Genomic DNA, 13,848 nt, shown 5'->3' with positions numbered 1-13,848 from the left:
ACTAGGCTGGAGCCTTCCAGGACCGCCAACTCCACGGGCCATTGAGGCTGGACAAGTGTGGCCTGTTTGAGGATACAAAGCTGGAGGGTCCTGACCACCAGGGAGAGTGGTGGGTAAAGGAGTTGTAGCAGGAAGGCAAGGACCGGAGATGTGGGGTCTTTGTAGCCTTCTGTGAAGTGAATTTTATTCTAAATGCAGAAAGATTTAAATGGTGATATGTTCTGATTCCGTTCTGTAGTTTTAATTATTAGTGGTGTGAGATGCTGATGGCAGACTGATGGGTTGGAGGTAGAGATTCTTGGTTGAGTTTGAGTTTATCAGTATTTCAGAGATAAGATTGCTAGGACTAACAAAGGGCTTAGAAGTGGGCAGGAGGGTGGTATGGGAAGGGAATGGTCAGGGTGGATTTCCATGTGAGAATCAGGGGTGAGGCATCCAGGAGGATCTGATCCAGTAGGGTCTGCTTTGGATATTTGAACTGGAATTCAGAGAATTCTGGGCCAGGGATAGAGGTGTAGGACACACAGTGTAGAAAGGATGTTTAAATCCTAGGGGATAGACAAGGTACTAGGTGGTGGCGCTTCCCTCACCCAGTGAAAACCACTGAAACTACTACATGACTGGTTTGAGAATTGGCTCCTTCAGGATACTGGTTGTAGCAAAACTATAGAACTACAGCTCTTTTACTGCAAGGTGTCCGCTTGAAATTTATTTATGTCACCAAGGACCAGGAAGGTGAAATGCTACACTTGGCGCCATAAAACCGTGTCTGAGCTTGTGTTTCAGAAAAATCCATATCTGCATGGTGTGACCCAGTCAGCTGCAGGGCCTGGCTGGCTGTGTTCTATTAGGTCAGGTGTAATTTAAGTCCCCAAAGCCTGAGGGCAACCATACTTAGTCTGAAGGCAGCTGCGTTAAAGCAGGAGTGCTTGTTGCCGCCAGGTTACAGTCCATTGCTAGCCACCACTTGTGGAATGTGTTCTGTCTGCCAGACACATACTCTGAATTTCTGCACTAACAACATCACACCAGTATCTCATCTCAGCCTCATTACAGCCCAGGGGTGGAGGAACTAGAATCATTTATTTCCTAGGAGAGAAAACTGAGGCCCGAGGGGAAGAATTACTTGCTCAGGGTAAGCCAGTACAGACTTAGGAGCTTTGGTGACATTCAGCATTGCGTTTGGGGTGTTCTCTCTTTGGAGAGGAGCTGAAGAAGCTAAAGACAGGGCAAGCCTCCCTCTTTGGGCTGACCCTGGGCCAAGAACACCAAAACCACAGGGTGGAAAAAGATGCGTTTTTTCCAGACCAGCTTTCCAGCATTGCCTACCCTCTCCGGCCTTTCCTGGTGAACTGTGAGGCAGTTCTGCTCAGACGGCCTCCCTGAGGCAGGCCGGAGCACTCCTGTGGTGACAGGTCACTAAACCACGTCCAGGGAGGCCACCGTGACACTTCACACTCACTTATCCCCACCCCGTAAGGCAAGGGTGGACAGAAAGGGGCTCCTTCACCCACCTCCCATACCATTCTCCTGTTGAGACCTCAGGAAGAACTGAGGGAGGTGATGATGATCTCAGAAATGTGAACACAACAGCTCTCTTATAAGACTCGGGGAGCCTTTGAATTCTTGAAACGCTGTACCTATTAAACTCCTCTTGAGCACACAAAATAAAGTGTTACCGCCTACTGTGGATAATGTCAGCATTCATTCCTGCCCCTGCCAGCCAAGACTGGTCTGGTCTGGAATCCATGAACACTGTACACATTCAGCAGCAGAGCCCCCGGCCTCACAGCTGCACTCCTGGGCTTTGGTGAAAGGCAGAGGCTGTAACAGCCACTGCTGTCTTTAAGCAGCGTGCACTGTGCTAATAATAAGCATTTTGTAATCAGGATATCATTTAATTCTTTTTTTTTTTAAGATTTGTTTATCTATTGGAAAGGCAGAATTACAGAGGCAAAGAGAGAGAGCGGAGAGAGGGACAGAGAGGGGCCTTCCATCAGCTAGTTCACTCACTGAATGGCCACAATGGATGGAGCTGCACTGATCCGAAGCCAGGAGCCAGGAGCTTCTTCCAGGTCTCCCATGCAGGTGCAGGGACCCTAGGACTTAAGCCATCCTCTGCTGCTTTCCCAGGCCATAGCAGAGAGCTGGATTGGAAGTAGAACAGCCAGGACTTGAATTGGCGGCCAAATGGGGTGCCGGAACTGCAGGTGGTGGCTTTACCCGCTACGCCACAGTGCCGGGCCTCTTTTTTTTTTTTTTTTTTTAACATTTATTTTTATTTATTTTAAAAAGCTACAGAGAGAAGTCAAGACAGAGAGAGAGGTCTTTCATCCTCTGGTTCACTCCCCAAATGGCCGGAATGGCTGGAGCTGAGCCGATACAAAACCAAGAGCCAGGAGCTTCCTCCAGGTCTCCCATGTGGGTGCAGGGGCTCAAGGACTTGGGCCATCCTCTGCTGCTTTCCCAGGCCATAGTAGAGAGCTAGATCAGAAATGAAGTAGCCAGGATGTGGACCGGCACCCACATGAGATGCCAGCACTACAGGCCGGGACTTTAACCCACTGCACCACAGCATCAGCCCTCATTTAATTCTTACCAGGCATCACTGTCTCATTTCTGTAGATGCAGAGGGCCTGGAGAGCCTCAAGGGGGCAGAGCCATGTTTTAATCATAGGGTGAGTCCGTTCTAAGACTGTGTTTTGCTGGTCTGTTCTCTACAAGACTGGTTAAAAATGTGGGCTCTGCAGCCACACTGCCTGGGTTTGAATCTTGGCTCTGCCTCTTACTAGGCAGGAGACACTGGCAGCTTACTGAGCCATCCTCCTCCTTGGCTCGTGTGCACAGATGATAACGTACTCATATAGGAGAGAGTCGTTACAAGTGTTAAGTGAATCAGTTTATGTAAGGCACTTAGTGTCTGCCATATGGAAAACACTATGTAAGTGCTAGCTATTATTATTCATTTGTAGATCAAGTCCTTTTTCTTGTGAATGATGGCAACTTAATCTCAGAAGCTTCAGGCCTTCTCCAGCTACCTCTCTTCCACACCCCAACAACAGGGTTTGTGTGTATATTCCCAAGAGGCTTATGTAGTGATCATGTAAAGTCCTTAGACTGGTGCTTGGACTGTGGGCAGCCCCCAGCGTCAGCGATGCTAGGATAGCAGTGCCAGACACTGAGGGGTGGGGAGTGTCCATCCTCAGTCAGCATGAAGTGCTCAGCATTGTGCGTTCAGAAAGAGGAATGGGCACTGTCTAGATGTGTCTCTCACCCAGAGGACCAGAAAGAGGGACAGACACTGTGTAGACAGGTCCTTCACAGAAAGGACAAGAATTAGGAGGCAACCACTGTTGCATTCAGCAAGTTACTGTTATTTTAATGTCCTAACAAGTATTATTTAAAAGACAGAGGAAGTGAAAGTATTATTCACTAAGTTCATGGGCAGGGCACGTTCAGAGGTCAGTACGTAGTTTTCTCACAGGGACCTACTGTCCCAGAACAACTTCATGATATGCCATTCATTGGGCTGAATTGTCCCTGTCCAACCCCCATGACCTCACACTCACAGTGTCCCCCTCCTGTCTCCTTTCACTCTGGACACTGGGAAGGCGGGGCTTCTCTGCCAGCCTGCTGCTGGCCTGGCTTTGTTGTGACCAGATTTTCCACTTCTCTTGTAGCTTAAGAGTTGGACAGTGGAGGACCTTCAGAAGAGGCTCTTGGCCCTGGACCCCATGATGGAGCAGGAGATCGAAGAGATCCGACAGAAGTACCAGTCCAAGCGGCAGCCAATCCTGGATGCCATTGAGGCTAAGAAGAGGCGGCAGCAAAACTTCTGAGCAAGGCTGGGACCAGGCCGTGGGTCCCTCGGATCGCTCGCCTCCACATTTGTTCTCCAGCACTTCTCTTTTTTCCACAGCACCTCTGTGAACTCAGGAACGTGCGCCAGTGGAAGGGCTGCCTTGCCGGTCAGCGTGCCATCTTGTTGTGTGTATCTGTGTGGGTCAGCTGTGTTATTTCAAAAGGTGGCGCTTTTATCTCAGAGTTTTACATCCCAGGAACAGAGACTCCTAGTGGAGTGATAGCTGGGAAAGTTTTACATCATCTTTTTGTTTTCTTCTCCCAATAGCTTTCGATTGTTCTTTCTGGAAGACTTTTGAAAGATATATAAATATGCACATATATATATAAATTATAAATAGATTCCCCACTCAGTGTGGTGGCATCACTGTACAGGTACAGTTTTGAACAGTTGCCTCTTTTCTGTAAGATTATGGTACTGTGGAACAAGGGGGCAGAGGACCCCTGGGGGCTGCAAGAGCGGTCACTGAATCCCAGGAGCCAGCCTTACCCTTTGTAGGACTACTTTTAAAAATAAGGCTTTGTGTAGTTTTCAGCTTGCATGGTCGCCACTGGCCTCTGGGGCTGTTGGTGATGTCCCAGGGAAAGCTTTGAGAGTTTGTATTTGCTCTTGAACCCCAGGAGCGGCCTGGCATCCTCTTTGCCCATCCTGTTTCAACACCTCTCATCCATCTCCACTCTCCAAACTGCCTGGAGTCACAGTACAGATACTTCCCAGTGCCTTACGAGGAGACGTGATCCAGCGGAGGGACAGGCCTGCCAGGAACTCGCAGCAAACCTACAGCTGTGCTAAGCCTCCAAAAGGGAAAGGTTTTCCAAGCTCTTCATGTGTGTTCATGTGGAAGTCACACACATGGCATTTTTCTCTGCATTGCTTGTAGACAGGGTAGAGGGCATTGCTGTTGCTGATTCACATTCATATGTGACTCTTTTTTTTTCTTTTACCGTTAAGGTGTTTGGATACCAGACTAAGATTTCTTTTCCAGGAAGCTCAACACAGACATGTAGAGGGCCTAAGCTGGGAGGGACCATAGAGATCATGTGGTCTGGTCCTTTGTTGTGTAGATGAGAAAACTGAGGCTTAGAGAAGGGAAGTGACATGGTCAAAATCATGAGGCAAACCAGAGTAAGAATGAGACTAGAACTTGGAGCTCCCCTCCTGGGCCACGTAGCCAAGCAGCCCTTTGACGTGTCAGTTCTAAGTTAAGGTATCCCAGGAAGCTAGTTCACAAAAAGTTGATCTTGCCTGGCCAAGCACTCGTGGAGGACACTGAGGCCTGAGGTAGACCAAGGACTTTGCGAGAGAGCATGGAGCCAGCCTCCTGCAGCTTTGGCTCAAGGCTCCATGACGTTGAGGCACACAGCAGAGTAGACAGTTAGGAAAGACAAGTATCTTTTTTTTCTTCTAATATTCCTTCCTCCCTTGAGTTAGGGGAGCCACGACTGGGTTACACCTGAGGAAACTAATTTGACTGCATGATTGCTACCCAGAGAATGTTCCTCTTCTGTAGGTCAGATTCTGGTTTTTTTGTTTGTTTGTTTTTTTTGTTTTTTGGGTTTTTTTTGGCAACTAAAGCAACTTTTTAAAAATGTAGGAAGCAGTTGTTGGTCTTCAGGGCTTGGTCAGTGGAGTAACTGTGTGGCAGATATGCAAAACAGAAGACAGTTTGTGTTGCTAGAATAATAAATGGCAGCCAGCATCTGCTGACCACCTGCTCTTGGCAGACAGGGCAGGCTCTCAACTTCACAATCACCCGTGAGTTAAGTGCTTTACCTCTGTTTCATAGATGAAGGAATGGGCTTAGGGAGAAAGGGTCTTCCCATGGCAATAGAGCTACGAGGTGGTAGAATCACTGTCCAGGTCTAATACTCTTATTTATGAGGGAGAAGAAAATCAGAAGTGTGTTTAAAATGAAGCGACTACATAACTTTATGTGACGTTTTCAGGTTAGAAAAGAGCTGAATTAGTAGTCAAGTCGGACAAACAATTGAGTTTTTAAAGCAGAAGCATTGAGCATAAATACCCCCATGCCAGTTGCTGTGCTATGGAAAATCCTGCCTCTTCCTCCTTTTTTTAAACAAAGAACTTTGTATTTGGTCAGACAGGAAGAGAAAGCCCATTTTCTCCCTCAGCTGGATCCAAGTAAAAGAAAGTTCAGTTTTTCCCCATAAATATTCTTGGGCCATGAACCCCAGTCTGGAGTTTGTTTCGTTCCAAGCTTGTGTGCACCTAAACAGTCTGTTGCTCATCATTAATCTAGCTGGACGGAGCTCTTTGGCCAGAAGTCAGTTTGTTTTGGATCAGATAAATTTCCTGGCAAGCTATATTTGCCTTCTAGTGACAGGCAGAGTAGCAAGCCCTAGACACTTTTCCCTTGAATACTAAATTTAAGATATTTTACTTTGTTTTCATTGAGCTCTGAGCCTTAGTCATTGCTTGAGTATTTGCAACTCAAGCTTCCAGGGAACACTGTGGCCCTCACTTGTTTTCTGCTTTTAGAAAAACAATGACCCATACCTAGTTGTGTCTTCAGAAGCCCTCATATTCTCTAAAAATATCTTCATTTCTCCCTCATTAGTAATTTTGAAGCACATGTCTATTCTTCTTTCTCCTTTTCCCCAACCAACCATTGAATGGATGAGTGTTTGACTAATTAGGGGTGAGGGGAAGATGGTGGGTGGGTGGGTGGATGGACAGATGGATAGATAGAATCAGTAATCTAAAGTAACTTAAGAATGATAGCTTTGATTTCATGAAACTAAATTCTGATACAGGACATATTCACTTAGCACCTACCACATGCCAGAAATTCATAACGCCACTTAAAACTCAGTAGCTTTTTCCGATATCAGAAATGAGAGAAGTGACATTACTATAGATCCTACAGAAATTAAAAGTTAGTGATAGGGTATCATGAACAAGGTGATGTTAACAAATCCAACAATTTAAATGAAAATGGGCGAACTCCTTGAAAAATACAAAGCACCAAACCCCACTCAAGAAGAAATAGATAATCTAAACAGGCTTAGATCTTTCTTACAGAGACTTAACAGCTCTCGGAGATCTCGGTATTAGTGTCCTCACTTTAACGGATGGGAAAGCAGGCTCAGAGAAGTACAGTTTGTTGCTCAAGGTCACATTGCTGGATCTGGCAAAGCCCAGATTCAAATGCAGGCTCTCTGACCGTATTCCAGTGTCCTTTCTAACGCACCACGTTGCCTCTTAAAGATTGCAGCTCCTTATCTGCTGGGAAATTGGTCCTTCCCAATCCACGCCGTTCACCCTGCCCTATCCTTCCTTAAGTATTAGGTTTGTGTTTCCAACAGGATTGGATTAATTGGCTTTGGAATCCACGTTCTTGTTTGTGTTTGCAGGAAAAAAATCTCTTCCACCAGCTTGTACTCAGACCAACTTAGGGCGGGGGGGCGGGGCGGGGGGGGGGTGGGAACTTACATGCTGTTGCTGATGAACAGTTTGAAAATGTGAAGTTTGTAGCTTTAACTTTTTATAATGAAAACAAGTAACACTGGCTTAAGTGCTGACTTGAAATGCTATTTTGTAAGGTTGAATGTAAATAATCACTGAGGTCAGCAGTTTGTATATGTGTGAGAGGTAGCTGCTTCCCTTGTCCCCACCCTGAACCCCTTTTTGAAACTTGAGATGCTTCCTATGTGCTTTATTTTAGAATTGTTGTTCTCCGTCCTTTTCTTGCACTTTGTCCCGTTGTTTTAAATAAACTGTCCTTTGGACAACAGACTGTCGCCCTTTTAAAAGATAAGAGCCTCTGTATACGCCTGGTGTGTTTATTCCAGGATCCCCAACAGGGGAGAGGTAGTAAACCTGTGCTGGGCACCTCCTTCGTCCAGGCACTGAGCTAGTTGTCGGGAATGTGCAGCTGACCCAGACACGCTGCTTGTAGAGCGTTTGGAGAGTCAGCCCAGCGCAGCAGTGCGCAGCGTTGGAAATACTACGGAAGGAGGGAGTGTGCGGCCTGTGGACACACACAGGAGGGAGTGACAGTCCACGCGAGTGTCCCGGGAAGCTCTTCTGGAGGAGGTAATACTTGAAAAATGAGGAAGGGATGGCCTGGTTGAGGAAGGGTGGGGAGTGAGGGAGGGAAGGTATCCTATAGAGAAAGACCAGCTCCACCACGAGTCCTGGTGAGAGTCTGACGTGGGACCACCTTGGAATTCTCTGTCCCAGGATGCTGTTGAATGGAGCCTGGCCTAGCAGCCAGGCGACAACGGCGGAGTCTCATGGTGTACTTGGCTGCCCACCACAGAGTGTTCATGTTGTGACAAGGATGGAGGGGCCCTCCCAACATTAAATGAACATGAGAGGTTTTGCAAGATGTCCTGCACAACAGAAACATTGTCCTGCACCTAGCATAACATCCACGTGTTTCATTGCATGTTTTTTTCAGTGAAAACCTTGTTTATGAAAAATCTGATATTAGGGGCAGTTGTTTAGCCTAGTGGTTAAGTCACTGGTAAGACACCTGCATCTCGGCTGGCGCCGCGGCTCACTAGGATAATCCTCTGCCTGCGGCGCTGGCACACTGGGTTCTAGTCCCAGTCGGGGCGCCGGATTCTATCCTGGTTGCCCCTCTTCCAGGCCAGCTCTCTGCTATGGCCAGGGAGTGCAGTGGAGGATGGCCCAAGTGCTTGGGCCCTGCACCCCATGGGAGACCAGGAGAAGCACCTGGCTCCTGGCTTTGGATCAGCGTGGTGCGCCAGCCGCAGTGTGCCGGCCACAGCGGCCATTGGAGGGTGAACCAACGGTAAAGGAAGATCTCTCTCTCTGTCCACTCTGCCTGTAAAAAAAAAAAAAAAAAAAAGACACCTGCATCTCATACCGGAGTACTTGGGTTCAGTCCCCTGCTCTGGCTCCCAACTGCAGCTCCCTTCTAGTTCAGACCTTGGGAAGCAGCAGTGATGGCTCAAGTAATTGGGCTCCTACCATCCAGGAGAGAGACCTGGATGGAGTTACTAGCTCCCAGCCCCAGCTGTTGTCATTTGTGGAGTGAACCAGTGGATGAGAGCGCTTACATGTGTATTCTCTGTCTACTTCTCAAATTAAAAAAAAAAAATCTGATATTAACTCAAACCTCAAGTACAACATAGCATAAAGTACAAGGCTGTACTATTTTCTAAGAATGTACTTGCAGAGATGTAGACACCAGTAGTCCATTTTTTTCTGGGGCTTTATCGAGAGTTAGCCTCCATTTCAGAAAATCACATCATTAATGGCAATGATGCTTGTGATAGTTACTTATTCACTAGTGCAAGACAGCACACCACGATTGGCTTAGGTTTGTGGCTTGTATTCAGAGATTGAATGTGATGTGTAAACGAGATAATTTCTGAGAATGATGAAGTGCTATAAAGGGAATAAAAGTGGGTATTGAGATGGAGAGTCGTGTGTGTGTGCAGAGAGAGCTCTATACAGAGTGATCTAGACAGGCCCCTGAAGAGGCGATGCTTGAGGTGAGACCTGCATGACCAGAAGGAGCCAGCCCGTGGGACGACACGGAAGAAATGCCTGAGCAGGCCCTGAGCAAGGACAAGCGTCTGACCTTTGGGAAGGTGGTTCCCGTGGCGGGACCAGTGTGCAGAAGGTGGGTAAGGGCAGGGGTGTTCAGAGCCTCTGGGCCAAGGGAAAGGAGGGCTGTGCGTTACTGCTGAGGAGATGGAGCCCTGTCAGAGGGTTTTAAGCGAGGAACTGGCAGGACCAGCTCTTTAAAGCTTTTCTTAAACTGCCTTTGTGAAACAGTGTTCAGCTTTAATCATGAGGAAGATTAGGAAACGTGGGGCGGGCATTTGGCAGAGCAGTGGGATGCCTGCAAGCAGTGCTAGGATGCCAGCTTTGTGTCCCGAGTCCTCTGCTTCTGATCCGGCTCCTGGCCACTGTGGACCCTGGGCGGCAGCAGATGATGGCTCGGGTGGTCGGGTCCCTGCCACCCAGACTGAGCCCAGACTGGGCTCCTGGCTTTGGCCTGGCCAAGCCCTGACAGACAGTAGAGTGGTGGTTGCCAGAGGGAGGGAAGAATAGGGAGTCAGTGTTGCAGACATCGGGGGAGGGAGCCAGTGGATAGCGGATCTCTCTGTTTTTCAAATAATAAAATGGAAAAAGGTTGATTTCTTCAGTGGTGCCCAGGAAGTTAAGTTTGCCAAGTGAAGTGATGGTAATAGGAGATATGCTGCCAGGTGAGTCCAACCCAGTGTTAGGAAGCCGAGTTTGAATCCCCGACGGACTATTTTTTAACTGATTCTGGGCCTAAGCAATTAGAATGCTATTTCCCTATTTTATCTTCCAGGGTTAGAAGTGTGTGACACAATGTGAAGCTGCTTTGTAACTGTAGCGTGCCACAGGCATTAGAGGGTGTTATTTCCTGGGCTGCCTTTACTTTGGGAGCTTCAGAAGGTACCTTCCGAGTCAGCTGTATTCTCTTCCCCTTCCTTTTCCAGTATGAGCCTCCTGCTTGCTCCTCAATTGAGCAGAAAAGCTTTTTTCACCCCAAAAGACTCTTCTTTCTTCTCCTCCCCCCCCCTTTTTTTTTTTTAAAGATTTATTTATTTGAAAGGCAGAGTTTCAGAGGCAGAGAGAGAGAGAGAGACGTCTTCCATCTGCTGGTTCATTCCCCAAATGGCTGCAACAACTGGAGCTGCACCGATCTGAAGCCAGGAGCCAAGGGTTTCTTCCAGGTCTCCCACATGGGTGCAGGGGCCCAAGGACTTGGGCCATCTTCTTCTTCTTTTTTTTTTTTTTTTTTTAATTAATTAATTTATTTGAAAGAGTTACACAATGAGAGAAAGAGAGAGAGGTCTTCCATCTGATGGTTCACTCCCCAATTGGCTGCAACGCCAGAGCTGAGCCGATGCAAAGCCAGGAGCCAGGAGCTTCTTCCGGGTCTCCCACATGGGTGCAAAGGCCCAGGGATTTGGACCATCTTCCACTGCCCTCCCAGGCCACAGCAGAGAGCTGGATCGGAAGTGGAGCAGCCGGTTCTCGAGCTGGCGCCCATATGGGATGCCGGCGCTTCAGGCCAGGGAGTTAACCCGCTACGCCACAGCGCCAGCCCCAAGGACTTGGGCCATCTTCTACTGGTTTCCCAGGACATAGCAGAGAGCTGGATCAAAAGTGGAACAGCCGGGACCCAAACCGGCACCCATATGGGATGTCTGCGCTGCAGGCGGTGGCTTGACCCGCTACGCCACAGCACCGGCCATCCAGTTAACTTCTTTACATCACTTTCTGAGTATCATCTTTCTGTTTCACGAAGATGAACTGAGGCCCAAGAGAACAAGACTGCAAGGGATACTGGGGTTTGTCCAGCACTCCTTTCCTCTTCTGGGAACTGCTTGACTCCTACCCCAGCCATGCGTTCATGTGGTGGCTGCCAGGCTTTCACAGGCCCAAGCCTCTTGCTAACCTCTGAGTGATTCAGTCTCCTCTCCTGATTTGAGCCAATGGGGTTTTTCAAACTGGAACTGGAAAGGACTTCTCTGGAGGAGGTGCTGTTAGACGTGGCACTGGGAGATCTTGGTAACCCCGTTGTCTGCCGTGTAATGCAGAAACCAATCTCTTTCATTCCTGGTTTCCGCTGACACCGAGCCATCTAGCTCCTGTGAGCCATTCTCATCTTAATGAAAACATCCTGGTGTGTGACCTGTGACAGTTCCTCCCATTCCTCCTCCAAACCATGTGATGGGCACGTGACCCATACCAATCCAGTTAGACTCAGTCTTCAGAAAAAAAAAAAAAAAGGTTAAAGATGTATTTTTTTGAAAGGCAGAATAACAGAGAAAGATCTTCCTTCTGCTCGCTCACACCCCAAATGCCTACAACAGTTGTGGTTAGGCCAGGCCAAAGCAAGGAGCAAGGGACTCATCTAGGTCTCTCATGTGGGTGGCAGGAATCCAAGTACTTAGGCCATCATCTGCTGTTTCCCAGGGCAGCAGCAGGAAGCTGGATAGGAAGCATGGAGTAGACGGCCTTGAGCCAGGCACTCTGATGTGGGATGCGGACATCCGAAAGGCGGCTTAACCTGCTGCACCACAGAGCTGAGCCGTCTGTAAGACAGAAGCGGCTCTCACGACTGTTTTACTTGCAGTACCCTAAGAAGATGATTCCTGGGTTCTAACTACCTCAGCCCCTACATTGCCCTCACTCCTGTATTTCTCAAAGCCTGTGGCTTGCTCGTACTTGGATCCTATCCAGTATCCAATGCAGTCATTGTGTTTGCAACCTAGTATTCTTTTTTTTTTTTAAAATATTTATTTATTTGTTTTAAAGGCAGAGCTACTGAGGGGGAGAGACAGACAGATCTGCCATCCATTGGTTCACTTCCCAAATGACTGCAGCAGCTGGGGCTGGGCCAGGCTGAAGCCAGGAGCTTCTTCCAAGTCTCCCATGTGGGTGCAGGGCCCCAAGCACTGGGCCCTCTCCTGCTGTTTTCCTAAGTACACTATCAGGGAGCTGGATCATAAATGGGGCATCCAGGACTTGAACTGGTACCCAAATGAGATGCAGGCATTGAAGGTGGTGGCTTAACGTGCTAGACCACAATGCCAGTCCCTTCTTAACTGATACAGAGATTGAGTCTGGAGTTAAGTTGCAAGCAACAAATCCTCCAGGAAATGTGGGATATTCAAATCTATTTCGTGTGATGGAGCAAGACAGAGTGAAGCTGTGGGAAACCGTCGGCCTTGGGCGTGGTGGTGAGGAGCTGTTTCTTCTTGTATTGATCGTGTTTGACCACTGAGGTGTGGCTCTCAGAGAGCAGGTAGCATCTTTCACAGTTCAGTTTTAAGGAAATGAGAATGAGCAGTCTGTGTGATAGAATGTATTATTAATTAATTTTTATTTATTTAAAAGGCAGAAAGGGAGGGGGCAGGGCTGTGGTGCAGCCTGCAGCACTGGCATCCCATAAGGGCGCTGGTTCGAGTCCCGGCTGCTCCACTTCTGATCCAGCTCGCCGCTGGTGCGCCTGAGAAAGCACCAGAGGATGGCCCACGTCCTTGGGCTCCTTTACCCACTTGGGAGACCAGGAGAAAACTCCTGGATTAGGTCAGCTGCAGCCATTGCAGCCGTTTGGGGAGTGAAACAGCAGATGGAAGACCTCTCTCTCTGTGCCTCTCTGTCTCTTCCTCTCTCTGTAAAAAATTAATTAATTTAAAAAAGAGAGAGAACAATCTCCCATCTGTTAATTAACTTCCTAAATGCCCTCAACAGCCAGCGCGGGGCCAGGACAATGCCAGAAGCTGAGAGCTCCTTCCAGATCTGCTGCATGGGCGGCAGGGACCCAAGCAGTTGAGCCCTCACTGCTGCCTCCCAGGGTGCACATCAGCGGGAAGCTGGCACGGAGAGCACCGCGGGAACTCGAGCCCAGGCACTGCAGTTTGAGCTGGGGGTGTCCCAAGCAGTGACTGCTCACCCCGGAAGGTTTTGACTTTAACTCATAGACTGATAACCAACACCCACCCTAGAATCTTCAAACTGCATAAAGTAGTAGAAAAAAGATTGTAAACAAAGCAAGCCCAGATATTACTGGAGGGAGCAGGAGGCAAACAATGGAACACAGAGCATTTCTGTGGCCATGGGAAAGGAACTCCATGACTGCGGTATGACTGAGTTTTCCAAGTGCCAAAGTTGGCAGCTGCTTATGCAGGTTGCTGAATTCACAACCCTGCTGCATTTTTATAAAGTTAGGCCTTGCTGGAGAGCAGGAATGGGCACAGGAGAGGAAGTGGGAGAAAACACGGGGAGAACACACCCCTCTTCCTTAGCGGAGAAAGCTCACAACTTCCTGCCAGCCTCCGCTGCTCAGCTGGGAGGCGGGACCAGTGATGCCTTCCGGGTGGAAAGTAGACTCTGAGTAGGAGGGATGTGGGGGCCCATCCAGAAGGGCAGAAGCTCATTCATTTTTACCTTTAGGAATGTAGGGAACATTTGTGGGAATGGATTTTCTTGCCTCATCAAGCAAG

At 48.4% G+C, this 13,848-nt stretch overlaps 1 protein-coding gene across 4 annotated transcripts in view; it reads left to right on the top strand.

Annotated features, from left to right (window-relative positions):
* STK4 (serine/threonine kinase 4) overlaps nucleotides 1–7,623 on the top strand; it is a 102,771-nt gene extending 95,148 nt beyond the window's left edge. For all 4 annotated transcript variants that reach the window (XM_089307941.1, XM_002721229.6, XM_017350754.4 and 1 more), the window contains one exon: nucleotides 3,681–7,623. In XM_089307941.1, the coding sequence (XP_089164067.1) occupies nucleotides 3,681–3,839 (159 nt within the window). In that variant the 3' untranslated portion in view covers nucleotides 3,840–7,623. The remainder of the gene's footprint in view (nucleotides 1–3,680) is intronic.
* Nucleotides 7,624–13,848: the final 6,225 nt, after the last annotated feature.

The sequence above is a fragment of the Oryctolagus cuniculus genome, chromosome 11, assembly GCF_051225735.1.
Source record: "Oryctolagus cuniculus isolate XC-2025 breed Fujian yellow rabbit chromosome 11, ASM5122573v1, whole genome shotgun sequence".
Taxonomy (NCBI): domain Eukaryota; kingdom Metazoa; phylum Chordata; class Mammalia; order Lagomorpha; family Leporidae; genus Oryctolagus; species Oryctolagus cuniculus.
This window is presented reverse-complemented; position numbering and strand designations above follow the sequence as displayed.